General features: G+C 41.5%; 1 protein-coding gene across 3 annotated transcripts in view; it reads left to right on the plus strand.

Annotated features, from left to right (window-relative positions):
* Window positions 1–27547, plus strand: part of gphnb (gephyrin b) — a 79177-nt gene that overhangs the window by 49651 nt on the left and 1979 nt on the right. The window contains exons 9-23 of one of the 3 annotated variants that reach the window (XM_067482289.1): window positions 9533–9574; window positions 11372–11446; window positions 15377–15433; window positions 18325–18367; window positions 20035–20172; window positions 21908–22000; window positions 23512–23567; window positions 24064–24183; window positions 24358–24416; window positions 24858–25011; window positions 25757–25878; window positions 26049–26136; window positions 26382–26455; window positions 26596–26663; window positions 26772–26875. In XM_067482289.1, coding sequence (XP_067338390.1) covers window positions 9533–9574; window positions 11372–11446; window positions 15377–15433; window positions 18325–18367; window positions 20035–20172; window positions 21908–22000; window positions 23512–23567; window positions 24064–24183; window positions 24358–24416; window positions 24858–25011; window positions 25757–25878; window positions 26049–26136; window positions 26382–26455; window positions 26596–26663; window positions 26772–26875 — 1293 coding nt within the window. The remainder of the gene's footprint in view (window positions 1–9532; window positions 9575–11371; window positions 11447–15376; window positions 15434–18324; window positions 18368–20034; window positions 20173–21907; window positions 22001–23511; window positions 23568–24063; window positions 24184–24357; window positions 24417–24857; window positions 25012–25756; window positions 25879–26048; window positions 26137–26381; window positions 26456–26595; window positions 26664–26771; window positions 26876–27547) is intronic. The other 2 variants (XM_067482290.1, XM_067482291.1) reach the window with 2 other exon arrangements.

Raw genomic sequence — 27547 nt, forward strand, 5'->3', positions numbered from 1 at the left:
ACATTCATGATTTATTTATTTACTCATAATTTATTCATTTACTCATTGGGTTTGCATTTATATTTTGATATAAGATGACTATATGGTTTGTATGAACTGAATATGATTTATCGGGGGGGTGGGGGGGGGGGGCAGTGGCCAGCAATTTTCCCCTTGGGGCCACCATTGTGGCTTGAGCATCTCAGACTTAGCCAAGGTGTTTTTGGACAGCGGGGAGCTTCTGGTTCCATTGATGGCATCACTCCTTCCTTTGTCTCCCCATTGAAGGCTTCCTTTGGCAGTTTGAGCATCTTCTAGCCTGTCAAAATCACATGCTCACCACATTAGTCAGCATTTTTGTGGCATGTGTGTCTCGAAATGTGTCTGTGTGTGGCAGGTAACTGATAGTTAATGGCTTTTCTCGATATAGCTCTGAGCTTGTTTCGATTCTGACACAGACTGTTTCCCAGCGACAAGCCGCCACATGTTCTTTGAAATTCCCACGTTGCAAGCGGCTGCTGACAGTACGTACCCAACGTCCCCGGAGCCAAAGTCAGAATTGTTCTGTTCACTGATGCATTTCATGTGCTACTGTAGGCTGTGTTAGTTTGTTAGCTGGGTCTTGTTGGCAGCGCTGCATCCTGGCTTTGAGGGGAGAAGGTGTGGACTAGGTCTTAATCTTGTCACTGCCAGAGCTGCTGCTGCGCTTCTCAAACAAGCAGGCCTGACACCACAACTCACAGAGGAACGTGCAAGCAAGGAAACATTATTCTGCCAGATAAAAACATGCCTAAATACACTACAGGCTGTGTTTCAGCACTTCCAGCTCAAGTAGTATTTGTCACATTATGGGACTGTTTGTGTGTGTGTGTGTATGAGTATGTGTGGGTGTGTGTTTGTGCGTGTTTTACAAGGTGGCAATGTGTGGTGTGGTAGCAAAAGTGAGGAAGCAATTAGGTGTGTATGCAGTCTATGCATGTGTGCGTACTGTAATTGCTTAACAACTATGTAATTGTAAACTTAGAAGAACCAGCACATGTGTGTATTTTGCACGTGTGGATGCATAAATATTGTGAAAGCCTGTGTTCGAAGGAGCTCTGTAGTTTCTTAACATATGCATTCCAGCAACAATAAAGTGCATCAAAGCTCTTATTTTGTCTTTCAGCTTCCTGTCTGCAAGGAAAGTGGCTATGTGCCGCGTTACGTACATTGGCAACTGTAGTTGCCATGTTTTCTAATCTAATGGACAATGTGAAGGACTGTCACAGCTGTAAGAACATGAGACTTTCTACAGTCTGACAAACATCACAGTGATGCTATGTAAATAGATCAGTTACCAACCACGGCATTGAGATGAGCTGCTCAGCGGGATGATCATCCCGATGTTACAACAGTCATAGTGATCTAATGAGTGTGAAGGAGATATAAGTGTGTTTTATCACAATGAAATTAAAACCTGTTGTCTGAGTGGGAGATTATGAAAAGGTGTGTTACAGAAGTTCTTTATACTAAATAGTCATTGTTGCACACACTCACAGTTGTATCCAAATTTGTCTACATTGCAAAAATTAAAATAAAACACATGCACATACAGTAAATTTGGAAGCACAAAATCATGCTTAAGGGAGAAAGTGTCACCCTCCCAACACACACACACACAGCCTACAGCATACAAATGCAAGCAGATTCAAAAGGATTACAACCATTCATGTAACCTGATTTTCTTTCTCTGTCATACGGTTGCACACATAGACAAACACACGTACACAAGATGCAGGGAGGGTAGTTGTACCCTTCCACTCTTGTGAACATTTAGTACACTTATGTAATGCTAGGTTTGGATTAATAAAGCATATGGGAGATATGGCTTTGGCTCAGAGGATGGTTTTGTGTGTGTTTGTGTGTGTGTGTGCACGCGCGCGTGTGTGTGTGCACGCGCGTGTGTGCGTGTGTGGACCCTGCCTTGCATACCTTCAATGGGTGCCAGGGTTTTAGGGTTAGAACTGGGTTTCTCACTTGATTGAGTTTTTATCATTTGACTGAAGATGGACTGAGTAATTTCTTTGAAATAAAGTAAATAAAGCTATTGCTCCAGCAAATTGAGTCACAATGTCACATAGTTTACTACAGAAAGGATTTTAATGAACCACTTGTACAATAGATAAGTCTTGTATTTATACCAAAGAAGAAATCATAAGGGGACATGTTGTAGAGAAATCTAGAATTAATTAGTTGGTAATATTGCATTCTGGGCGATAGTGGACCACCATTTACCAGCAAGCTGTGGCCCTTATTTATTGATTAGACACTTTGTGGCAGCAGGACTGATCGGAGCCACTAAACCAGAGTTTGATGTAAACTATACAGACAGTACAGGTAGAGCTTGAATTATTACAAGGTTTTTACAAACATTACGACGTTGTTCTTGTTATTGAAAGGCTCAACAACAAGCTGTGGTGGGTGAGAAATCACAAAAACAGACATAAAAGTTATTCAAAGAGTAATTAAATATGTCCTTCTAATTGCCTAATGGTCAGTCAGCATGAGACTTAAAATTACTTCATTCTAAGGGTGAATTCTGGGTATTTAAATTGTCCACTGATCTTCCATCTGTCCTCACACTCAGTCTTCACCTTGCTGCACCTGCAAGTGCAAACATAATTTATGTTTTCTGCGTCTATTTCTGCTGTTCCAAACAGCCCGTCAACTTCACTGATATTGACATTTATTTTGAGTAAAGTATTCAGTGTTCTCGCTCACTGAACAAACCCTTCCAGGTGCCGACTATGCACCTAGAGGACTCTGCCTCACGTTCCACTGGCTTTAGTTTTCCGCTTTTTGATTCATAGCGTGATGTATGGCTGCGCAAAGCCAAGGTTTATGGAAATCAACTCCTGCTTCTCCACTGAAATGTGGGAAATGAGTCACTGTGCAGCATTGATTACCTTCCAGATCACAATGCACCGATGCCATAACAAATCTGTGTTAACATGCACAAACGCAGTATATGAGAGGCAGGTTTGTTCAGTTGGACTGCTCCCACATGTTTGACTGTTCACCGATACATCCTGTAGTAGTGTAAATACTCTTTATACATAATCAGTCAATCAATTATTTTGTTGTTTTTCCAATTATTGCATTAAGTCTTTTATAAAATGTCACGCGTGGCTCTAATATCTGATAATGCTCTTTGTGATAAGGTTTGCTATCATGCAGGCTAAATACGAATTTATGCTTAAGTCCCAGAGTCCAAGGACATGTGTTCAAAAAAATTAACAATTATTTTTTAAAAAATATTAACAAATTAATAATTTTGTATGGGCAACAATCTAAAGATTTTTAGGGCACATTCATACAAAACAGAAAGAACCAGGACAATTACATGGTTGGCTACTAAACACTCGTGATTTGTTCTCTGCAGGATTCTGACAGCAGACAAACTGCCAGCTGTGCACCTACAGGACACTTCCTCACTTTCCACTGGCATTTTTTTCTTTTGACAAATAGCATGATGTATGGCTGTGCACCCTATGCAGAGGTCAGTGGAAATCAGCTCCTGTAGAGCAGCTTCTCCTCCTGTAAGCCAGAACAGTAGTTGGCTTTACATAGGTTTAAACAGGTTTAAACTTTGCATACAATAGATTTGGGTATGAAATGTCAATTTGGATACGGGGCTTTAAACATGCACGTAGACGTGTACAAGCACACCACATACACACATGCTCAGGTCAGGCATTTGTAAGCTGCAAACAAGCAACAAAGTCATGCCTGGAGTGGAGTGTCACTGCAGCTTCTATATTCAGTTTTTAATTATATGTTTCATATTATTTATGTTTTCAAATCTTTGGTTGGTAAAGGGCAGGTTTACTCACCTAGCAATAGCCTCCGTTTTAAAACTGCTTGTTTAATGTGCATTCTGGGTAGTGATGCAAAAAGAGTGTAGGCCTGTCATTATATAACAGCAGTGAGTCGTGGAACTCACACTAATGGAGACAACACTGAAGAATGGACGTACTGTACAGGAGAGGGTGCAGGTTTGCTGCACAGTTACAACAGCTTTGACATATCGCACAGCCCTCTGTTTATGTGGCATGAACAACACTCCTGTTCTTCAACAAAAGTCAACCTACAATATGATTTTCTCCATGTGTGCCCCTTATACATCAATACTTATACATCAATACATCAATGTTACTGAAATAAAAACACAAGTAGGGGTGTTTGAGAACGCTGTTAAAAGGCGACAATGTAGATCACATGCATCCACACCAGATTTCACAGCATCTACACACACGCTGGACCGAGTGAGTGCGTGACTCGATGCCTTTGTTGGTCATTTTAGTTGAGGACATCGAGGCCTGGTGCAGTCTGTCTCTCTCCTGCACTGTTTTACAGCTTGTGTCATCATTCCTTAAAGGTTTATTCTGCAGTGGAAAGGAAGGATAAGACTTATAATATATGTCGAATATATGTCACTGTGTTCTTGTGAAATTAATCATGTTTGGTTTTTCCGGATACTGTTGATCGTGTGTCTTCTGGTGTACCTTAGCAAGACAGTGTTACCACGTGATGTGTGTTATTGTCTTCCTTCAGTGCAGTAAAGTTCATAAAAGTGACTCTGTGTACAGGCCTGCTGGAGGTGTGGAAGATTTATGATGGAATGAGCAAGAAAGAAAGGCGAAAGGAGAAGGAACAGAGAGTGGGAGGGAGTGAGAGAGACAGACTGATTGAGAGCTACTGAGCAAGAGAGGAAAAGGGACAGAAAGAGAGTGGGAGGTGGGGAAGGGGAGATGTATTTACAAATGAACGCACAGAATGAACAGAGGACAGTTGGTCTGTACAGTCTGTCTGTCTATCTGTTCGTTCCTCCATCTGTTTCCCTCTGTTCATCCCTGAGGGCGAGTTCAGTTGCTCACCTCACATCAGCCCCTGTCGGGGCTTTCTTCCCTTGGTGACTCAGTCATCTGAAATCAGAATGGAAATGACAGAAAGAGCAGAGTGAGTGAGGAAGCAAGAAGCAAGGAAGAGTAAGTGTTGCGAGGGAGAAAGAGTCATATCCGTCACTTCCTTCAACAGAAACACTTGTGTGCACACAAGTGCACTCAGTCATGCATGTATGACTTAGCGCAGCACACAGCGCCGTATGTGCAGCTATATACCCTCCTCCCCATCCTCCTCTTCTTCTTTCCCCTCCTCCTTATTGTCTTTATGATGTTGCCTTTCTTTGCTGCTCTTTCGCTCTCATGTGCGTCCCTCTCACTCCAGCCTTCCCTCACTTTCTCTCTCTCTCTCTCTCTCTCTCTCTCCCTCTTCCTCTCTCAATCACCCTTCTTCACTCGCCCTCTCTCACTTAGTGAGTGTGTAAAAGTGTGTGTGTATGTGTGTGTGTGTCTGTGTGTGTGTTTGTGTTCCTGTGTGCATGTGCCAGGGAGCTCATTCTGTTGCGACTCTAGGCAGAAGATGGTAAGTAACGTCTTTCCTCCTGCATATCTGAGAGATTGTTTACAGGTTTTGAGGGTGGAAGGGTGTGTGTGTGTGTGTGTGTATGTGTACAGTATATGTATTTGCAGAAGCCATTTGTGTGCCTGTTTAATAAGTGTAATTTTAATATAAAAGTATAATTTTGTGTTAAAAGCTCAGTGGGTGTGGGGGTGGATGCATTGTGTGTACAGTGTGTTTTGTAAATATAATGAGTGCTCTTGCATACATGTTTGTGCATGTGTTCATGCCGCTGACGAGGGTGATGATGCTTAAAGGAGGTGTGCTGTCAGGCCAGGGATGACTTTAAGGGGGTAAGAGGGTGAGTAATATAACAATGGGACTGTTGACTTTAGGAGAGGGGGGCTGCAGGATGAGGAAAAAAGAGATGATTAAGGGGCTCCTGTTCCTGTTATTGTGGCCGAGGTGTTTCTGCAGTGTTAGGAGGTAGTGGACACACTTACATAAAAAGACAGTGAAAGCAGGAGGAGCATGAGCAAGCAAGACAATGTGGCAGCCTCACAGGACTCTACGCTCCATCAGCGTTTAGGTGAAGCCAGGGGCCAGTCACCTTCTCAGAGGCAGAAGCCATTCTAACTGTATTTCTGTATGTCCCTTTTTCTTTTAGCTGTTGCTTTTATTCAGAGGATTTAGCAGTAAAAGAAAACAAACATGTAAACATAGAATTAAAAAAAAAACAAAAAAAAAAACGCTGGTCTGTGCTGCTGTTCCTTGTCCCTGAAGTTATCCCTGGAGTGTTCCCTCCAGTCACCAACACAGCTGGAGAGCTACTGTAAATGCAAATGAGGACAGCATGGATGAGCAAGTGTGGAAGCAGCACCAGCACCAATAAACATGGCAGTTTTCATGGTGAAGCGGCAAGGTATTGATGTACCATGTGGGGAATTACTTTATCGAAAGAATTTCAGATAATATGTCCGTTAGCTATGTTAGACACAGTGGTAGGTTATTACCTTTGTGCACTTTTTTAGACTTCACTTTGTAATTCATGCTGTTCTATACAGAAACAGTCCAAAAGTCCAAACTTATACAGTTTGTTCAGTTTTTAAATGTTATTTAATTCAATATTTTGAGTAGGTTATCCGTTATTTGCTTTGTTGATTTGAAGCTACAGCCATCAAAAAGTAAAAACACATGGCAGATATATCTTGAATGACAATTTGCCATTTTAAAATGACGATAATGTTCCAGACTTTTACTTGTTGGTGGTTTTTACACTTTGTTGTGTGTTAGGTTTAAACAAGCTAGATGTAAAGAAATAAGCATGGTGTGGATCTTCACACCTAATCCTTTATGAGTAAATGAAGAAGTGCAATTCGCAATATGTTAAAATATTCCTTTCAAACAAGAAAAAAGATCAACTGGTCAAGTAAGTCCTTTCTTACAGGCACGGGGGACAGTAAAATATACTTATTGTGCTGACAGGTTTTTCTTTTTGTACTTTTCAAAATCTGCTCGGTCCAATCTTTAGGTGCCCTAAGGGGAGACAGAGACCACGTGCCGATCTGGAGTGTGCCGTATATTGTCAGCTCTTTTAACAAGAAAGGACACAGCTTTCAATAAATGGATGGAAAAGACAGTTTATGTGAATTTAGCAGTGAAAAATGACTTCACTTTGATAAATGGTAGCTGTACAGGGATGGTGGAGATAGCTGGGTAAACAGGAAACTGGATGTATTATGGTATATCTAATATATTGTTGCAGAGACCAGATGAAAGTAGCTCTGGACAGGAAAGGAAAGTGCTTTTGTCTTTGATTAATATACACACATCCAGCCCCCTCCCTTGCTTTTTTTGGCTCATAGTACCCATAAACCATTTGGGTAAAATTGCTCAAGGCTTAAGTCTGAATCATTCAGTCCAGTGTGCTTGTTCATGTGTGCACAGAGCGTCTGTACTAGATGGAACTAAATGATTTCGTTACAACAATTAATGTTTATTTAATAATAATATGACAAGAGTGTTTCGATATGACTACTTCAGCTCACATGCATTTTAGAGACGTGTCTGTGAAATTTGCGTGCATTGTGTGGGATATATTTGTCTTGAGCTACTTAAACCCACTGACTCTGAGAATTTGCCTTGGGGCCGATGAAGAGAAAATGGAAAGAGTACAAGAGACCTTTAAGTAGAGAGACAGACAAGAGCGGAGAGGGAGAAGACAGACAGGAGAGAGGAATAAATGAGACTGTCTGACCAGCCCGTGTGGGCTGCTGATGAGAAGCAGGGGGAGACTGGTTGAGCAGCACAATGCTGGATTGTCAAGTCAGCTGTGTTAGCTCTCCCCCTCCGTCACGCTGGCGACTCAACTCGATAGCTCATTAATTTCTAATACATGCAGACACGGAGACGTGCGTGTAAGGGCAGTGATGAATGACCGGGGCTGGAAGACAGGGCACGCAGCACATGCTCCTGGTCAGCCGTGGTTGCTGATTGTTTAGCTTTTCCACTCTGGATTCTTCCTAAGCTTTATTTGTTCACTAGAGAGCCGTTGGAGACGTTTCTTTTTCAGTAACTGGCTGTTTTGATTGTGTAAGCACAAAACTCCAAATCAGATTAAAGCACTGACAGTAAAGTCAGTGATAGTCTATAGTCTGTGATACCTTTTAAAACACACTTCAGATACTAATAATAGACAGTAGTTAGTTTTCATGTGAAAGATGTGCAACAGTATAAAAACAACTACTGTACTTAGATAAAGTGCCATATCAAATGAATACGTCTCAATAATTTTCATATATGTGTCCACGGGTACTGTACTGTGTTTAAGTACAGTTTAAGGTTTTTTGACTGAGTTCTATGATAATGGTTAACATCCGCTCCTCCTTGTCTCACTGCAGCAGTTAGTACTGTACTTTTGCAACTGATACTTTATTACTTGCAGTTATACTTTTGTTAAATTTTACTTTACATTTTTTTATTATACAGTATGTTTCGTACAGACAGAAAGCTTTAGTTGACATGGAAGAATCGAGCTTTCTCTCAACAGCAAACTTTGTATAGTTCATTCTTGAGTTTCTTTGGGACCCTTCCTTAAGTATGTGTTGAAATATTACAGTGACAGACTCATTACTGGATTTAATAATAGAGCACAAGAATGAAAATGCTCCAATCATGCGTGATGCTGAACCAATATGTGATACTTCTGGGTGCAAGAAATAAATTACGTAGCCTTTTCCTGGCTCATTTTATTTCCCATGTTATTTCTGGTTTGCAGTTTGTTGTGTAAGATGTGTGCCGTGTGGGACATTATGGGAAGAAGGGATATTAAGTTGGCGACATTTCGGATCGATGATTCACACTTTCGCTGCAGGCCTTACTTACTTACATCTGCCAGTAATGTGTTGTAGTGAGGCTCTCATCCATTGGACTCATCTGACCTTATTTTCGGGTCTAATGCATGTTCGAGCCTTGTGTTAAATACATGTTGAAAATTTGCTGGTTTGCTGTGATTGTGCACTTGATTGAAGTGGTGTTATTTGAGGGCCTGTCACATGTTGCAGTTTCTGACAGAAACAAACGAAATTGTTACATTTCTATTTCAAATCATACGATATCTCTCTGTTGTAGTATTGGCCTTAAAAGGAAGCTATGCAGATTTTCCATGATTGTTTTTTGTGAAGCAGAAAAGATTTTGATGTGCATGTATAAACAGTAGCTTTCAGGAATGTAGAGCATAAAATATTTGTACTTAAACGGATGAGAGATTGACACCAATGTTCAAATGTGTGATTTTTCCTGTGAAACCTTTTCTCCTTTTGTCTTGATGGGGAGTTCAATCCCATGCAACTCCTACCTGCTGTACCAACCCGTCCCTCTCTTGTCCTGTCCTGTCCTGTCCTGTCCTGTCCTGTCCTGTCCACCATGCCCTTGGCTGCCTTGGCCCACCCGAGACAGTCACACAGAGACTTGTCATGCAGATGTCCACCTGAAAGACCGGGGGCGCTGTCTGCTCCACCTGTCAGTCTCTGTGTGCCTCTGTCCCCCGCTCAACCCGGCTTTGGCTCTGTTAACCCTCTTCTCTTCTCCCCTCCTCTCTCTCTCGCGGCACCAGGCGCGGCTCCCCTCCTGTTCATCTACCCTAAGCATTGCTGAGGTACTCCTGCATGTGTTCTAATGCTTTGTTGTAGCCGTCATCATTGCATTGGTTTCTTCTCCATTTTTTCTCAACAGCAGTTTTTTACTTCCTGCCTGGCATGATTGCGTCCTCCCACAAAACATCAATCCTTTCCCCTGTGTGTGTGTGTGTGTGTGTGTGTGTGTGTGTGTGTGTGTGTGTGTGTGTGTGTGTATGTGTATGTGTGTATGTGCTGTCATGCCTGCTGCACCTCCTGCTGTCACTGTCTTGTTTCTCCACACTACCCACAGTCCTTTCTGTTCCTCCTCTCTGTTTTTGCGTGAATATGATCTTGTTATGTTCTTTTCTCTGATTTTGTCTTGTAGTAAAATGTCCCGTTAACCTCATTCGCCACACATACTGTGTCTAACCCTTGCCTTATTTCCACACCCTCCGAAATAAACACACCGCCATCACTTGGCATATTCCTCAACAGCGTTTCAACCTCAGAATTGAAGTTGAAAGATGCTTTAATTATGTATTTGTATGAAAGTGATATTGCTTGCACAAACAAAGTGTGTTTCTCTCCCTGTGTGTACATGCCTCAGTTCCTTTAAAAGAGCCTCTCTTTCTGTCTCTCTCTCTCTCACACACACACACGCACAACAGAATGTGCCTGGTATGTGTGCATTAAGCCTTTGCAGTTCTCCTGTATATGACACTCAGGATCCAATGACTCTAATCTATAAACAATAAAGACGTGGCCTCAGCAGAATAGTGCTGACATTTGCCCAGTTTGATATCATAATTCAGTGATTACCTGTAATTGGACAGCAATGAAAACTGGAAACAAATTGGTTACTGGTTAAAAAGTATCAGACGTAATGAGAAGTCGTTGGCAGTTTAATCTTTATTTCATTACATATTGTCTTCTCGAATATCATATGTTCAGAGATAATTTTGTTTACCTACTGTACCTTTTTACTAAATATATAATAGAGCAATAAAATCTGACTTAGAAAAGGAATTGTAATGTAATGGCTAAGCTCTTATACTGTAAGTACGAGATACTGTACTGTTCAGTAGGCCTTAAGCATACAGTCACGTCTGCTTATATTTTGGACAGTAAAAACACACCATCATAATAGAATTGATATGAAACACTGAAAAGGCTCTTTAGTGTCACTGTATTGGAAAACTATAGACTCATTACTTCAATCAGTTTTTGGGTCTGTCTAATAATCTTAGGCCAACATTTCAGCCAATTTTACTTTATCTATTGGAGTTGGCATGTATGTCAGTTGTAGGTAACAAGTAATGCATCAATCCAACTTTGCCACTCTTCCTGAGAGTAATCTTAATCCAAAACATGTAACATAATTACTGCAGTGCCAGTGCATCCAATCTGCATCTCCCTTCCCAGCTGGTTACAAGTAGACAGAGTCATTGGGAAGAGCCAGAGATAAAGCACTGATTGATTCATTACCCCACACACACACAAAAGGAGAGATGTGATCACATTTGCAGTGCTCTACTGGAACTGTTGTCAAATCCACTGAACTAATTCTGTCCTTCATCCATCTTTGGTTCTGTTGTGTTGGTAGTGGTTTCATTTTTAAATGTCCTTTTGACCCGATTGCAGAATGTGTGTCAGGTTAGTACTGTCTTAGTTATGGGATGTGTGTATCTGCTTTTGGAGTGTTTGTGAGCAGTCTGTGTTTTGAAAGCATAACTAACTGATACGTTGATCAGCGTGCATTTGCATGACTTCTGACTGCACCTGTGTGAGGCTGTTTGTGGCATGAAGTTGAGTGACTATGCTGTGGCTTCCCCCAGGCCTCACGGAGAGAATTCAGGGCTCACCTGGATGAAGTCATCACACTCAAGTCAAGGTACTCTACCTTGGACCAGGTAAACCCGCAAACCTTCTACCAACCTCTTATCAACCAGCATGCAGGCCACTGGCATTCCACATAGTACCTCATCACAGTAGAGAGTCACATGTAAATAGGCAGGGAGGCAGCTGAGGGAGAGAGGCACAAAAGAACCCACTGGGCAACCCTCTGTTAGAGCATGTAGCACTTGAGCAGGTTAGTAAAGTAAGTAAATAGTCTGTGGCCTTTTCTGATACTCAAAGAAAAACAAATGTACACAGGATGTACACATTCAGCTGTAACGTGTCAGATCACATTGAAAACATTTGTTAGCGTAGCACTACAAGGCTCACAAGGCTCACAGATCCCGTTCACACGTTGTATTATCATGCATTTTGCATGATAATACACTATAATCATAGGACATCATCGGGGCAAGGAGACGTACTAACGAATGTCAGATCTAATTGCAGGCAGAAAGCAGTGCAGTGCAGTCAGTCAGTGCACCTGTTATCTGGTATTCTGGCCCACATTGTGATCAGGTCTCACCCAGGTGTAAATGCAGCCTGTACATATTCTTCAGAATAAAAAGTCACCTGACAAGAGGCAAGGTCAGGTAACACTGCCTCAAGTGAACATGGCAAAAACTGCAGACAGTGTTAATCAGAAAGGAAACATTCACCTCCCTTAGTCCTCTAACTCCTCCTTCATAGTTTCATATCACAGATAACTATAAAGTCTACTAAAACCAGCTCTAGCTATCCAGATATCAAAGCCACACATTGCATCATGCTAATACCAGTTGTAAATTTTGATTCGCATTTTACACTTGACAGATTTCCATGAGGGGGGTGTTTGTTATGTAAGCCATACAGTGCTAGGTTTAGAAGCAGTGTGCTTACACACATGGCAACATAAGGGCTTAAATGCCAATATTTAATGTGTGGTCAAAAGCCAAATGAATTTAGACATGGTTGCTCCTCAGGGTTGCTCTACAAGTTGCCCTGTGTGTCATGATCTTTAGTGATCAGCGTTTCTCCTAATTGCCTCTCTCCCAATATCTCCACCAGCACTCATTCTCTCATTCATCATCCATCTGGTCATTTGATGTGAGTTATTCTTATTCTATGCATTTGTGCGTGTGTGTGTGTCTGTGTGTCTGTGTGGCAGCAATTGTCAAATTAAAGAGAAGCCATGTATGCACCACTGTCAGTGGAGAGCACAGGCCTTTGTGAAAAAACTCACACTCACTCGTTGCTGTCACTTTTTCTTTTTTACATTTGCATCCCCCCCCCCCCCCCCCCCCCCCCCCCCCCCTTCGGTCTCCTGCCTCCAGTCCTTAGCTCTGGATTGCTACAGTAACATTTTGCCCAGCCCTTTCCCACTCTCTCGCTATTACTCTAGCATTTTGTCCTCAGCTCTATCCCTCTTCCTCACTTGCTCCATCCCGTGTGGCGAGGTGGTTGAAGCTAGCTGAGACGAGCCTCCCTGCCCTGTCGCAGCCCTCTCCTGCCCACGGCAGACAGATAAATCTTCCCCTTTTTTGCCTAATTTGTCTGACAGCGCTTTGTTTTGTGCTGAGCTTAGCACCATGGTCATTTCCTGGAGCATCTCAGCAGAGGGCTGCTTATTGGCCCCATTACTTTCCCTTGGGCGCTTTGCAGACCGTGGGTCACGTGCAGATCTTGGGTCACGTGCCTCTGTGACCTGACCATGCTCACTATTCAGAATCTGTACACACCGCCACCACTTAGACCCACTCGCCATCCCATTGATTTCCCTGGCAGATCTCTATGACAACCTGTTGTCAAGCTGTTTCCACAGCGACAATGAGGTTGGCGTGTAAAGTGATTAGTGACACTGGTGTGGACACTGTCTATTCCTTTGTGTGTGTCTGCATTCCTGGTTGTTAAGACTCATGGAGCAATATTAGGCTCAAATCTCAAGATACGTGACACACATACACACACACACACACACTGATATGTCAAGAATGGCTGTCAACAAGTTTATTAAAATTTTATTTCATTTATGTTTACCTACTAAGGAAGATTCTGTTCTTCCTGTGTGTGTGTGTGTGTTTGTGTGTGTGCGTGTGTGTGTGTGTGTGTGCGCGTGTGTGCCTCCCTGTTAACATCTGCATCCCACATGAGCCCATTCTTCTGTCTCACTTGGTTGGTCTCTCACCAATAACAGGGGATTGCTGCAGAGGGTAGATTAGAAACAAGTGTGAAAGTGTTTGACTGTCTGCTTTTTTGCCTTACTCCCTTACATCCAAAACAGACCTTTCTGGATCTGCACTCATTCTCCACATATTCTCCTCACATCCTAAAGCACAACCTCGTAGCTTTTACACTGTCTTCATCTCCATTTTCAAACTGTCTTCCCTCCCATGGCTCTTAGATGGTACACTCTTTTGTTCCGAGCTATTTTTTGCCATACTCAGGTCTTGTTTTTCACACGTGTCAGTCTTAGTGTCATCACTCCACAGTGCATTAAGGTTTTTTTTTTTAGCTCTCCTAGCTAACAGTTTGCTGAATGAACCCCAGCTGCAGGTCAGATTAATGATACATTAAGGAGTGTGTGAAGCTGGATTAGGGAGCAGAAATTGTTGTGGTTTGTCTGTGTGTTCAAAGAGACCAGCTAGATAGTAAGATTCTGATTACATTATTCTGCGTTATTGGTGTCTTTATTTCATTTTAGATGTCCACTGTAGTTCTTTTTTAGAAGGTGAACTTTGTACTAAAATGTCCTAGATGTTGACCGTTTTCATGTGTGCTTTTCAATGTCTGCCAGTTTGATCTATGTCTTGCTGTGGCTGTATTTAGCTCCCTTAAACCCCACTTTTGTCTTTTTTTAATCATATCTCTTGCTCTCTGTATATGAAAGAAGGCTTTGCAGATGTGGCACATCTAGCAACCTCAGCTGGCGCCATCATGGAGGTTCACTGTAAAGAAAAATGAGCAGGAAATATAGCTAGTGATTAGAAATGAAGGATGCAATGTTAATTACGCACAGGTATCTGTTGGTTGAAAAACTCGTCCAAAGCCGGAATTGTTGTATTGAAAAGAATTTAATAACACACAAAGAAAAAACAGAAGTCTCAATTTTAGACACAGCAAGCTGTCTTGTCCAGAGGTCGAAAGGTTACCGAGATGCAGCGGCTGCAACAAAGGAAGAGCTCACAGAGAGTCAAAGGCATGTTATGGTAGATAGAGAAACCACAAAGCACCAAAAGAACTACTGTAACACACTTCTGATTCTAGTTTTTGTATTAATGTAAAAATAATGTTGACATTATGTACTTTTGCCATTGCTGGCTATGTCACAATATTTATTCAGACAAGTAAGTGCAGTTATTATCTTAAATGCTTCGTAGCTTATAACAGGCGTATTAGCTACTGTTCAATCCTGTTAATTTTGTCAGTCCTTATAGTTGGTAGCCTACATGTTACCAACCTCTTTTTTTTTTTAATCTCGAATTTGCATGTGCATGCTGAAAATCACCTAATACATGCGCATACCAGCAGCAATGTGTTAGATGATGGCGATATAGGTTGACAACTGGAGGGAAACTGGGAAACTGCTGAATACTGCATAATTCAGTACGTCCAGGCAGCAAACATCTAGTTTACACTAAAAAAAAACAGCTCATCAATGAATGTATGCTAATTATCTATTTTAGGAACATTCAGATGTGTCAGTCAAAATGTTATTAGCTGTTCATTGTGACTGCTGACCTCCAGTATGGCCGCCACCTGAAGGCCTACCACTCTCTCTTCCTTTCTATCAATCTCAGGTTTCTTGCTAGGGTTGATTGTTGTAGTGGATGCCTGCCTGTCTTTGTCCTTTCGTCCGTCTGTCTGTCCATCCGTCTGTCTGTCTTGTCTCTCTGTCTGTCTGTAGTGTTGTGATTGCCAGGAACAGATGCACTGATGCCTGTGATTCGATGCTTTATCTCCACTAGCTCCAGTGTAGGTTGGAGGGGCTTAAAGATGATCGCAGGAGGACCTTCAGCTCTCGAGTAACTATCCCGCCCCACCCCTTGCCCTTCCCTTACCCTCCTCCGAGCAGCGCGCAAAACAAACGTCCCACTCTCCCCCCCACCCACCCCCCTCTCCCTCCTCGCTTGCCTAGCTGTCTCTCACTTGCTCTCATTCACTCACTCTCTTTCTCTGTGTGTCTCTCTACCTGTCTCTTCCCACTGGTCTGGTTCTTGTTTCCAGTCTGTCGTTGACTCTTGTTAGGATTCTTTCTGTCTCTGTCTCTGTCCACACACGTTTCTGTTTCTTGTTGCTCACTTTCTCTATCCGCCTCTCCTTCTCTTCCTCCATCAATCTGTCTCCCACTATTTCCGTATCTCTGGTTAACATGCTGTGCTTTCAGTAGCTACGTCTGGTGTGCTGGTTGTCTGTTAAGTAGATGCCATCAGCTCTAGTGGTCTTTATTGTTTTTGTTCTTTTCTTCCTGTTTTCACTCCTTTCTGCTATGTCTCGGCTCTGTAGTTTAATGAAGTCTGTTTAGTCCGTGCTTACTGTTTTTGTTTGTTTCTTTGTTTTCTGGGCTGTGGGACCACGTCATGCTGATCCTCATCCTTACCACCCACTGTCTCTCTATCTGTCTACAAACCTGTATTTTTCTATCTCTCTGCCTCTCCATCCCTCTTTTCCCACCATATCACCCCACCCACCTTGCCCCACCTCTCACCTTGGCTGTTTGGTGCCCAGTGGTGTCACAGTATTAGCTTAGTGATGTTGGTGGTGAGGGGGGGGGGGGGGGGAGAGAAAGGGGTGGGTATGGGTAGAGAGACCCTCACCTTCACCTGGGGTGTTTTGGTTCTCCATACACCACACAGTGTCTACAACCACAGATCACAGACATGACAGGTTCGACAATTAATGACTGAGTCCATGTTTCATGAAGTCAGTCAACACATCTGAATATAAAAGTATACAGCCAGTGAGGATTACAAGCAGGCAAAAAGACAAGCAGAGGGATAAACACACCAAAAATATGTAGATCTAAAGCAATCTCAAATAGCTTAGTTTCTTTTTTTGGCCTGTGAACATTTGGAATCAGATCTGATCTGGGTCCAATACCTAATTTATTCACCTGGGCCTATATTTGTGTAGATATACAAATGATAATAATATTCTGTGCCAAACTTGTAGCCTAATAAACTGCAGTCTATGATTCTTTTTTACCTATTTTGTCTTTTCCATTGGCTGAGTTTCCCAAAAGCACGTTCATGCTGTAACACGGCATCTGCATTATTTAGTTTGATTATTAAAAGTGTTGCATGGCATCTTCCTGAAAATGTGCATCAGTGCCTCAATCTCATGATAAAGACGTGATCAGCAGGAAGTTGGCAGCTTTAAGCTTTAGTGGTGAATCCAAAAAGGGAACCAGTGGTTAAACTTTGCACCACTTCTACTTGACAGTTGCCACTTACTGTACAGCGTATTTGTGTTCTCACTTTTGTTTGTCACAAACATGGAAAGATTACTGAATGGGCCTACTGGGCACAAGCCCAAGGCCTTGAGAGGTCAAGGGGTTCATAGGCCAGGGCCTCTGAAGTTACTGTTGATATTTCTTACTTAAGAGCACCCCGTTAAAACACACGAAATGATGAGCAATGGCCTGAAACTGTCTTAAAGAGACACAAATTGACAAAAACAGACCAAAGAAAAACATATTACAATAGACATCAAATATAAAAAGACCCACAAAACTATGAAAACAAAAGTGACCCAGTGGTCATGTTAAAATTGTCCTTGGATTAATTACTAACTTAATACCTTTCAGTGCAAATGTCTGATCAAATCAGCGTTACAAATTTAAAATTAAAGCTAAAACTTTCATATTTTAGCTGTGTCACAATTATGCACCATGTGCTAAATTTAGGCAGTTTTAAAAACTTGTTCAAAAATGTCATAATATCTGGATGTGATGCTGATGAACACTTGTTTCTCTCAATGCAGTTCAGCTCCGCGCAACCAGAATTGAGACCAATGGTAAATTATTTGTAAAACTGAACTGGTGATCATGTTACGTCAAAGACGTCCAACAGCTCACTGCAGTAATGGCAGATCGTGGGCGATGGCTAAATTTATTTTAAGTTCCAGTCTGTTTACGCTGACAGGTTCATGGATTAACATGGTCATTGCTTTGAAAAACAGTACCATGAGATTGCCATTAATTATCTCCATCGTGCACTTCTTTTCGTTTTCTTTTCATAATTACACTGAAGTGTCACAAAGTACATTATGTAAAAATGTGTTATTTGTTCTCCATTCGCTCACTGTGGATAACAGACATCTATGGTCTCATGATGGTTTTGGGAAACTCAGCCCTGTTTTAACCCACTCTGCTCTCCTCCCCACCCTGCTTTAGATTACAAGTAGTTCAACGCTAGTGCAGCTACCATGCAGCATCAGCGGTTTCCAGAGAAACCTTGTCTTCCTGCACCACATCTGAACAGCCACAATCTATACTCAACACTACATTTCCACTACATTTGGTGTTACACTGTAGCACAGTTACTACATCTGTTATGACTTTGTGATACACTTTTGTCACTCTGTATGTTGTTGCCTTTGTCCATATATTTAAGTGCTTTACTTTAATGATAGTGTGACATGTCAGTGCTTAACGCCCGTGCTATGATGATGTAGTGTACAGTTTGAGATGATAATGGTAATGCAGGAGATGCAGCCATCTCCCAGCAGCAGGACAAAGTGCACGGTGTAGTGTGACACATGCCAGTGCTTCTGACTGTTGTATAAACAGCTTCTCATCTCAAGCATGTCAAAGTGAGCAGCCCTGGTTCATCTCAAATTACCGCTACCTCTGCTCTCTCTCTCTCTTTCTATTTACCCTTTGTCTTTCATTCCCAATTGCTCCCTCCATCTCTAGGTGCAGTCACGATGCAGCAGCAAAGAAAATATCCTAAGATCAAGTGAGTACTAACTTTCGAATTCAAAAGCCATGTGTCATACCTGCGTGTCCCCACATGTGTTCTCAAGCACACGTAAATAGATTTTAAACGAGCATGTGATGTGACAATGCGAGCACGGTTTGTGAATTTGGCTGCGTGTGGCTGCTGTGTGTGTGCACCTCCGTGTGTGTGTGTGTGTGTGACGTTTTGGCAGAGGCTGTTAATCCTCATGTTAAGCATCAGAATACGCTGTGGAAGCATAAGTATATGTTTTAAAAAGTGAGAAATTGGGTCATTGGAAATCAAAGCACAGCGCCTTTTCTTTGCTTTGAGGCAGAGAGAAAGAGGGAGAGTGAGGAAGAGAGTGATAGGGAGAGAGAGCTGATTACACATTAGTTACACCTTGCTTTGTTCCTTTTACCTTTGAATTTTTAGAGCAATATCATTAGACCAATATGGCTGCTATGGACCACGTTTTTGTCATCCAGCTGGGTTCCACAGCTGCTGCAAACAAACAGTTTGCCAATTCTGCTCAGGTGGTTGAATTGTGTGTGCATGCACCAAAAAAAAAATAATCGTGTTAATGCAGTTGCCATGCTGATATTAGTGTCTTGCATGCTTACACTTCATGTTCTGGGTTTGGAAATTGGTCTTTACAGCTACAAATAAACCTCGGTGTGCTCAGATGAGTTTGAATTTCTCGGTGGATTTTTTGTTTTGTTATTTTTGTGGCTTTTGAACTAAACAAAAAATCTTAAAATTCCATTTTGTCTCTGGAGATAGATGAGTGCTGCAGTTCCCTGCTTTTGAAGTCGCATAGTTGCCTCATCTGTTCTACGAGCTTTCTCTCCTCTCTCTCCCTTCTGTGTCCCTTAGTGTGTATCCTCTTTTCCTCTAGCTTTCTGATTCTAGCTGGGCCTGGTTTATAGAGCTATGTATGGCATCTCAGTAACTGTAAAATTTTAATATTCTCAGCCCTATGCAGTATATTATTTGTAGTTATTTCAGCATCTGAAATGTAAGAACCAAAATCAGTTGTGGGTGAGGTTTTTTATTTTTTTATTTTTTTGCTTTAAAGTTTCACACACAAAATTAAGAGAAAAAGGAAAATGTTCTGGTTGTAGCAAGAAAAAGTCATGATTACTAAATGTCTATCATCTCCATTTACTGTTTATTGTAAAGTAAATTATTGAGTATATTGGCTCAATGCAGATACATATAAATGGTCTGCACTTATACTGTATATAGCTTTTCTGCTGCGCTGCTATGCAGCTGGCCAACACTCACCGGGAGAAACTAAGTTAGGGTTCAGTGTCTTGTTTCAGTACACTTCAACATGTGACTGGAACAGCTGCGGATCGAACCAAAAACTGTGGGATTGGTGGATGACCCTGCATGTGTCAATAAATTGCAGTGCCAAAATATCCTCAAAAATATATATATAATATATATATAAATTTTACATTTTTAAAAAAGACAATCTGAAACAGAGTCATATCCAACGTGTTATATTGTGTTTAAAAATACCATAATTATTGGATATTTCAAAATTTCAAATATTGTTTTCAGCCTTGAAAATCAAGTATGGTAGGAAGTGTTTGTAGAAAATAATTATTACATAAACAAGAGAGATATTTTGGACACAGCATAAGTTATACCATTTTTATCACTGTGACCTCTCTTCTCAGGTCACAGTGCAGTGGACATCACCAAGGTGGCCCGGAGGCACCGTATGTCCCCCTTCCCCCTCACCTCTATGGACAAGGCCTTCATCACTGTGCTAGAGATGACTGCCGTCCTGGGCACTGAGATCATCAACTACAGAGGTGAGGATAGAGGTTTGGGACAGTTCTTATGTTCATGCTGTCTGACGATGCAGAAGAACCCTAACCCTAAATATTTCCTTAATTTCTTCATCTTGCTTAGTGTTATCTCCAGTTTACCGTCCCATTACATTTGTTGACATCAACCCTTGTTTGTGCAGGGGTGTTGAGGTGTCACACCTTTTGGATATGTCTAGCAACACACACTGGCAAAGGTCACATGACAGCATTCTCTCTGTCCACAGCTGGACAGCTCTCTGAATCAGCATCCTCTGTCTGCAGAACACGACGTCAGTCATCCAAACAGTTAAATATGCTTTCTTGGCTATAAGACCACATACATAACAATTAAATACACATTAATTAATTTCCCCTTTGATCCACATGTCCTACTACATGCATGTGGCACGCAAATCTTTACACATTACAATACATATGTAATGTATAATATAAATTTGTGCACACAATTTTTGTAGATCACTTTGTTTTGTTTTTTATCTTAAGGAACATTCTGGGGGGAATTGAATCGTTACACCAGCAGAAGTGTCATTGACCATGTGTACTTACTGATGTTTTATTAGTATTTATGTGTTGGTTGTCTGGCTGGTTAGGAAATTGACAAAAAAGATGTGAATACTAAATATAATTTATTTGTGAATTTCAAATTTTTGCCTCTAAAAGCTACAATAATCACTTCTTTTACGATTGTCGCGGGCCTGTGACTACATGTCATGTTGCTCTTTAGCTCATAGTGATGAGTATTACAGCATCTTTGAGCTCTTCGGTTTTTTGTTTGTTTGTTTTTTCATGGGTCCAGAAATGGTCTGCTGGGCACATGAATTTAGCATCCATGACAATAGAAGGAACACAGTCTTTTTCTCAAATATAATGTTATGTTCATGTTCTTAGAAAACAGTAATGAGTTTCCAAGAAGGGCAATGAGGCAAGGAAGAGAGGAACTGAAGCGATTTAGATATTTAGATAGACAACAGCTGGAGTAGCTTTCTTGCTGGATTAAGAAGTGTGTCTGTTGTGTGTGTGTGTGTGTGTGTGTGTGTGTGTTTTTGTGTCTATGTGTCTACTTTATCACTTTTTTATCATAATGATTTAATTAACACATTGATCCATGTAGAATGTCAGCGTTTCCTTTTGGTTGCATTTTACACAATGTTTATCACTGAAGAATATTTAAGAACATTAAATATACTACTATCGCTATTAGTGTTATTACTAGAATAATATTAGTAAATGCCAGATGCTCAGTATCTTAAATGTGCACTCAATTGTTCCCCGTAAATAAGTGTAAAATGTAGAATTTCGTGAATTCCTTTAAATCCCATCTACTTTTATGTAATAAACTGAACACAGGCACCTTATTCATGACACGCACGAGGACGCAGGCGCAAAAATACACAATAATGTTATAATGAGGATTCTGCCTGGGCTTCATTGGCCATTATGTAACCTTTATAAAACTTGGACATCGTGTAAGTGATATTTTACAAAGCATCCGCTCAAACAGGCACTTTGCCCCTGCAACAGGGGTCACACAGAGAGATGCTGATGTGTGTGGTGTCGGTCTTTAAAGCTCAAACATACACCCATACCCATACCTATGGCAAATTTGTCTCTATATCTTTATCCAGATGAGATGCACTGTCCCTGTCGCTCTCTCTGCCACCCTTTGGCCAAATTCTACTCCCCACCTCATACCCATGCTCCTCCTCTTCTCCCACAGATGGAATGGGTCGAGTCCTGGCTCAGGACGTTTATGCCAAAGACAACCTGCCACCCTTCCCCGCTTCTGTCAAGGATGGTTATGCTGTAAGAGGTAAGTACCACTGATTATGTAAAATGTATAATTTCATATGTAAAATATTTTTCCCTCTTCCCTTACATTCTCTCTGTAGCTGTTACTACCCGTCTGTCTCAGGTCAACTCAATATTTCTTTGAAAATAAAATCACACAAATGCACTGCAGGTTGGAAACAGTGTTTATGCTAAAGCTTTGAACATTTTACAGTAAATGTTAAAACCAATAGTCGGGCCTTAAGCTAACTTTCCACTCAGTCACAGTGCTAGAACTGAGGCTGCTGATTTGTTATCTAGCAACTACTTCCTACATTACTAAAGTTCTTACTAGCTAAGAAAAATTTCATTGGTGGGGCCCAATTTAGTAAATCTCTAGTTTGAAATTAGCTTAAATGAACTGAGGAAACACTTTAAATGCAAACCCACTGGTTAATTTATAAGTTGCCAGTGCCAACCAATTTTTTGGATTCAGTTTCGTGACACAAGAGATGTACATGTAGCTCTAACTATGCGCTTTATCCATAGATTCACTGCTGTGACTTCCTAGGAAAAAGTTGTAAGTCACATCCTAGTTTCAGCTTACGTTGCAACCAGGATAGTGTGTCTTTCTTTTTCCATAAATGACCTCACTTTCCCAGTTAGACAAGCACAGGTCACTGGGACCATGTGGAGCTGCCTCAGGAACAATGTAAAGCTGGATCAACTGTAGAAGGAGTGAGGTTCTGCACTGTGGTCCTATAGTGGGTCTCTGCTAAATAACTGCCAGGTGGCAATGAGTGGCCAGAGATAGTTTTCAACCAGATTTGGTTTTACTTTTATCAGAGAAGTGTGTTTCGAAGACAGCATTATATCTGTATCAACTCCTTTGAGCAGTTTTCTACGTGACATCCGGGTGAAGCTGGTTAACTACTTCGGGCCGGCAATTCAAAGGCTTGGAGTCCTGGAGAGCAGTGAAGACCCTGTTAACCTGGAGAGAAGGGTGCCAGCTTGTTGGCTACTCTAAAACTCTCGTATATGGCATCTGCTGTTGGCTTTTGCTGATGGAGTAGGAGGAGATCACCACAGGTCTCTCTGGATTTTATGCATCTGTATTGAGGGCCTGGCTCCTGCTGAGACACATGTGCAGATTTGAATGATTTTATTGCCTAGAGACTGTGGATGTGGAAGGAGCCAGTATCCTAATATTAGGATCACTGTTGCTGTCTTCAGAAATGAAACTGCATTATCTGCTTTTTGGTGTCGCTGCATGTTGGAAAACCCTTTTAACTTACTTTGGTAAGGCTGTTTGATGGCTTGAAGTGTGTAGTTTATAGCTAGAGTCCTTGTGATGCCAAAGAGTGGTTCAAAATCTCCTCTACAGCATCATCTGAAATGAACAACGATCAGCAGAAAAATGAATCAAGACACTCTCCTTCCGTTTGTTCATCGTTAGCCCACTGTGTGGCACAGTCCTACACACACACATGCACACACAGGTTCAGCTGGATGCATTAGTTATGTTGCTAAATCTTTTTCTTTTTTTTCCCCTAGCGGCTGATGGCCCAGGCGATCGCTTCATCATTGGAGAATCCCAAGCAGGAGAGCAGGTCTGCCCCCACATTGACACTTAGACACATATGCTTTCTCTCACCCACAGAAACACACACACACAAACTGGCATAGTATTGCTCTCATGCTAAAACCCATGCATCCTATATATGAAAATAAAGTACTGCTTGTCCCCTTAACAAAATATGAAAAGCCCCTCACCCTGAAGCAGAACTACAATGTCAGGGTCTTGCCAATGAATAAACAGATTAGTCCTCTGAGTCAAGAAGAGGCTACAGAGATTTTGTGGAAATCTGCATGCATGCAAACGTCCACTCCATCCCTAACGTCACTCTTAGTAGGGACAGTCTTTAGTTTGTAAGATTCCTTTTAGGAAACTTTTTAAAGTCAATGAATCACTTCTCATGTTAGCATGAGATCTTCCTTGTATATCATCGGCCTAAAGGAATGAAACAGGCTTTTTTTGATTAATTCTATGTGTCTCATGAGCCGTCCTTCCTGGACATTGTTTGTTCTGTATGTGTTTCTGCACAGCCCACACACACAGTGATGCCTGGCCAGGTGATGAGGGTGACGACGGGTGCCCCCATCCCATGTGGGGCTGACGCTGTAGTCCAGGTGGAGGACACCGAGCTCCTCCGTGAATCTGAAGATGTAAGTCTGACCTTTGACTCAGCACACACTTTACACACTGAAGAAGAGTAAGATTTGGCTCAAATCTATACACATACAGAAGCTACACACTGAATGGGCTTTACATTCACTTAGGCCTGATAGGAAGCTGAATATGTTCACTGTGGTGAATCTGACAGCTGGTTTGTCTTTCAGGGCACAGAGGAGCTCGAGGTACGAATCCTGGTACAGGCTCGTCCCGGACAGGACATCAGGTTAGTGTTATATTGTATACTTAAATCAGATCTACTATTATCACCAAATACAATCAGTTTAGTGGGTAATGTGGGTAATAACCAGCGAATGCAGCCGACCAAACCTTAAATTATTCACTGATTTATCGGCAAGCAAAATCCAGCCGAATGAAAGAAAAGTATTTCCATTAGCTACAATTTATTTTGGAACATCATATATATACAAGTTGACTTGTATATTCTGGTGGTAATTTTCCTATGAAGTTGAATCACTGCTGCTCTATTTAGTACACTAAAATATTGCCTAAAGGAAAATTGATACACACAAAATGTCAATCTTTTGTTGCAGTACAATTTGGGATCAAAGTAAAGCTAATATTGTATTTATACCGTACTTCAAGTATACTACATAGATCTATACAGTTTGTCTGAAAATTTCAATTTTTTTCTCTTTAATTCTAGGCCTATCGGCCATGACATCAAGCGTGGGGAGTGTGTCCTGGCAAAGGGGACCCATATGGGCCCATCTGAAATTGGCCTTTTGGCCACTGTTGGAGTCACAGAGGTGGAGGTTCAGAAATTCCCTGTGGTGGCCGTCATGTCTACAGGAAATGAGGTAGGAGGTCTATCAAAATCCGGTCTTGTGGACTCATGTGACTAAGTCTAGATTGCTACATTTTTATGTGTCAGATAGGCCCAGTCTGAGCTGTAAAAGATAAAAAGGTGCCAGGTTTTCTGACAGAGCACTTTATTTAAATTCATGTACAATTAGCATTGTTTCTTTTAACTGCAGCCACCAGAACAACATTCATTTGTTTCACATGTTCCTTCAGTTTTGATGATTGTCTGTATCTGTGACCAGCTGGCTTCTTTTAAACAATTGGAGCCACAATTGTGCATTTTCATTGTGACTGGTGCACTGTTTGGATTTCATGGGGTGGGAAATCCTTTGTGGACATTCTCAGCCGACTAAATGCCTGTAACACCTCGTTGTCCGGGCTGTACAGATATGTTTATGGTGTACATCAGCAGTGAGCAATATACTGCCCTTGCCCTCTTTTTAAGCAAATCTGATGAATTTAATTAGATAGGTTTCCTCTGTCTGCAGCAATGATAAATTGACCCCCAGACTTTGGGTATCTATCGTCATATTTGGCCAGTCAGAGCCAGAGCATGCGTATTGTGATCTTGGTATATTGTTAATCATTTCAGCATTCTCTGGCACTGTGAGCAACACCGAATGCATCAGGTTAATCATAATAATTGTATTTCGCAAATATTGTCTAAGCCCGATCTGATTATTATGTACCGAGAACTAAAAAGGGTTGTTATGTTTCTTTTCTTTCCATTTATTGCTGTAGCTGCTGAACCCAGAAGACGATCTTCATCCTGGGAAAATCAGGGACAGCAATCGCTCCACTCTGCTGGCCACCATCCAGGAGCACGGCTACCCCACCATCAATCTGGGCATCGTGGGAGACAAGTACACATTTATTTATGATCTAACATCAATTCCCTGAGCAATAAATGCATAGTGGTCATCATCTTATTATCTTTCAACGCAAACCAGATTCCTGTTTTTCTCTCCCACCATTATTTCCTCTCCTGTGAGTTGGTGTTTAACATCTGTGTGTGTTTGCTCACACCCCACAGCCCCGATGACCTTCTCAATGCTCTGAATGAAGGCATCAGCCATGCTGATGTCATCATCACCTCAGGAGGAGTGTCCATGGGAGAGAAGGTGTGTAACTAGGGAGAAAAAAAGTGCATGTAGTAAATCATGGCACTGTATTTTACTGACACCCTGTGGCGGAGAGTGGACTTATAGTTTTAGTGAACAGAGGATTGATAGTGCTCAAAGTTTTTTTCACAAATTACAGTGTACAGTTTTTGTGTACACCAATAAATTAAAAAAATATGAATGCATTTTTCTGTTTTTTCATGTTTTATTAGGCTTTGTAATTTTGTCTGTGGTGTCTTTTTCAGGACTATCTTAAGCAGGTGCTGGATATCGATCTTCATGCTCAGATCCATTTTGGTCGCGTTTTTATGAAACCAGGGTAAGAAAGCCGTTCTGCTTTTAGTCTAATTTAAGCTTTTACAACACAAATGTTTAATTGGCAATTTGAAAAAATAAGTACATGTCATGTTTTGAAATCAAAGCAATCCTGCACTGTTCATACACTGTTTTTCTCTTCAGTCTCCCAACAACATTTGCCACCTTGGACATAGACGGTGCTCGCAAACTAATCTTTGCCCTCCCAGGTAGTGTGTGAAGTTGAGAGAAAGAGTGATTCACTTACCAGTTTCGAAGAGACGTTACTCATGTATTTTTGTCTTGCTGCTCTCCTCTCTTTGTCTGGCCATTTGTCCCAGGAAACCCTGTGTCCGCTGTTGTCACCTGTAACCTTTTTGTCATCCCCGCGTTGAGGAAGATGCAGGGCATTTTGGACCCTAGGCCCACCATCATCAAAGCGCGGGTAGGACTCCCAGAGTGACCAGGGCATCCTAACTCTCTAATACGCAAAAGTGTATTTAGATGCAATTTAGATGCAAGTAAGTTCAGCTGCAATAAAGTAGGGAGAACTTAGGAAACATAAAACACAAGAATATTTACGTTTATAGTTGTGGTTAGGTTTCAGAATGTAACATTGCAGTCGATTGCATCTTAACTCATGATTTGATAATATTTTCAGAATTTGCTTGATGCATATTTATGACCACCATCTTTTGCTCTGACTTGGCGGAGGAACCAATCACAGCCCACACTGACCTGAAAGCCAGCTCCCAGGTCATGAATATTCATAATTGTTGAGCAAGAAAAATTTTAATATTATCAAACACACTGAACACGCACAGCTTGTGTCTCTAAGTAGCATCATCGAGCCCAAGCTCTGGGCCCCTGCCATCATGGGTGCTATCCAGAGTGCTATGTTTCATCATTTGCTGTTATAAAGCAGTTAGAAATCAACTTAAATTGATTACTGCCACTTGGTGGCAGGATTGATGGTCTCAACCCACAGATGTAGCCAGATATTTTCCTTCAGCAGATGGCATCAGGCCCAGGTCAAATACTATTCTGTACAGACCTTTACCTCTACCAGCAAAGTTGGCGGATCTTTGCACGGCACTATGTTCACCTCGTTATCTGC

This window comes from Channa argus, chromosome 17, assembly GCF_033026475.1.
Source record: "Channa argus isolate prfri chromosome 17, Channa argus male v1.0, whole genome shotgun sequence".
In the NCBI taxonomy this organism is placed as follows: Eukaryota; Metazoa; Chordata; class Actinopteri; order Anabantiformes; family Channidae; genus Channa; species Channa argus.